The sequence below is a fragment of the Penaeus monodon genome, chromosome 22 (assembly GCF_015228065.2).
Source record: "Penaeus monodon isolate SGIC_2016 chromosome 22, NSTDA_Pmon_1, whole genome shotgun sequence".
Taxonomy (NCBI): domain Eukaryota; kingdom Metazoa; phylum Arthropoda; class Malacostraca; order Decapoda; family Penaeidae; genus Penaeus; species Penaeus monodon.
The window spans coordinates 6,572,872-6,574,483 of NC_051407.1; the positions used below are offsets into that span (position 1 = coordinate 6,572,872).

At 47.2% G+C, this 1,612-nt stretch overlaps 1 protein-coding gene across 1 annotated transcript; it reads left to right on the top strand.

Annotated features, from left to right (window-relative positions):
* Window positions 1-453: 453 nt before the first annotated feature.
* Window positions 454-1,556, top strand: LOC119587494 (glycine-rich protein 23-like). Its single transcript, XM_037936221.1, has 2 exons — window positions 454-465; window positions 599-1,556. Exons 1-2 carry the CDS (start codon window positions 454-456, stop codon window positions 1,394-1,396), a joined length of 810 nt encoding a protein of 269 aa, XP_037792149.1. The 3' UTR covers window positions 1,397-1,556.
* Window positions 1,557-1,612: the final 56 nt, after the last annotated feature.

Consider the following 1,612-nt stretch of genomic DNA (forward strand, 5'->3'; position numbering starts at 1 on the left):
ACTTTCCCAAAATAGAAGAAATCTATGTAAAAGGTGTCCGCAGCCGACATCCCTCTAACTTTCCCGAGAAAAACAACCTTACTGAACGAGAGAAGTGTGTACCAACCCGATCACACACACAATGAGTATTGTGTATGTTAGCGCGTTTGGTGCACACACACATGTAGTGTGATCTCGAATTCTGTACATGAAGACTTGAAAGTTTCACAAAAGCTTTTTAATAAAAAACAAAATTTGTTCATCTACTGTAATATACCAAAGGCTAATGCCTTTCATAATAGCCTTTACCCACTTGAAGTGCACTGTCATCTTCGGCTACTGGGCAACTGCTTAATCCCAGAATTCCTTCAGGAGAAAGGAAAAGACCTTGTGAAGGCCAATCTAAACTGTGTAAAAGGATGACGCTGGTGTATATATACAGCGCTACATGGGTCCGGAGCATCTACTTCCAACATGAAGCTCCTGGTGAGTAATGTCAGACATACAGTTTCTCGAAGTGTAATTTGTTTTTCAAAATGTGAATTTGATTTTGGAACATAACTGATATACTAATAGTTACTTCGCAATATCTGAGAGGTACAACTGTGCTGTTTCACAGGTCTTAGCATTCGTAACTGCTGCCTACGCTGCCCCTCAGGGGTACAACTTGGGCACGCCCTCTGGCCCTTCCTTTAACTCTGGCAGTTGTAGCAGTGGGCAAGTGCGGCACGTGGATGGCAGCTGCGTGACACCTCAAGTGAACAGCCGTGTGTTCCTGTACGATGTGCCAGCAAATGAAGCTATCGTCAATCGGCCAAGCTACATTCCAGAACCTAAATTGGAACGCAATATCATTTTTGTAAGATTGCCTGAAGGTGCAGATGGACCAGAACCCATCGTCGTACCACCGCCACAACAACAACACGTCGTGTATGTTCTGAACAAGCAGTCTGAACAGGACCAGCGAGTGATCGAGGTTCCAGCACCGCCACAATCGAAGCCCGAAGTGTTCTTCGTGAACTACGCAGAAGGAGAGAACCCGACTCTTCCCAGCGGAGTCGACCTCCAGACGGCGTTGAGCGCAGCTTCCCAGGGCGGCGGGCAAGTTGTTGGAGGCGGTGGCATTGGAGGCGGCATCGGAGGTGGTTTCGGTGGAGGCAGTGGAGGTGGTTTCGGCGGTGGTATCGGTGGCGGTTTCGGTGGTGGTATCGGAGGCGGTTTCGGTGGTGGTATCGGAGGCGGTATCGGAGGCGGTATCGGAGGCGGTATCGGAGGCGGTATCGGAGGCGGTATCGGAGGCGGTATCGGAGGCGGTATCGGAGGCGGTATCGGAGGCGGTATCGGCGGAAGCAGTGGAGGCAGTGGTATCGGAGGCGGCAGTTACTCCCCTCCTTCTAACGTCTACAGCACACCTTAAGGACATCTAATTGCCAAATCTTTCCTCAGGATATAAGGATTGATAGGATGGTTCAATTCATCTGATTCGCTCTTATATAAGTTATTAATAAGTGAATTGTTCTATTTTATATTCTTATCTATTTATCTGTATAAGCGAAAATAAAAGTTACAGTTAAAATTGTATTTGTTTGCATGAATTCCTTGTTATGAATGTGGAGCCGTTTATCCATTTGTT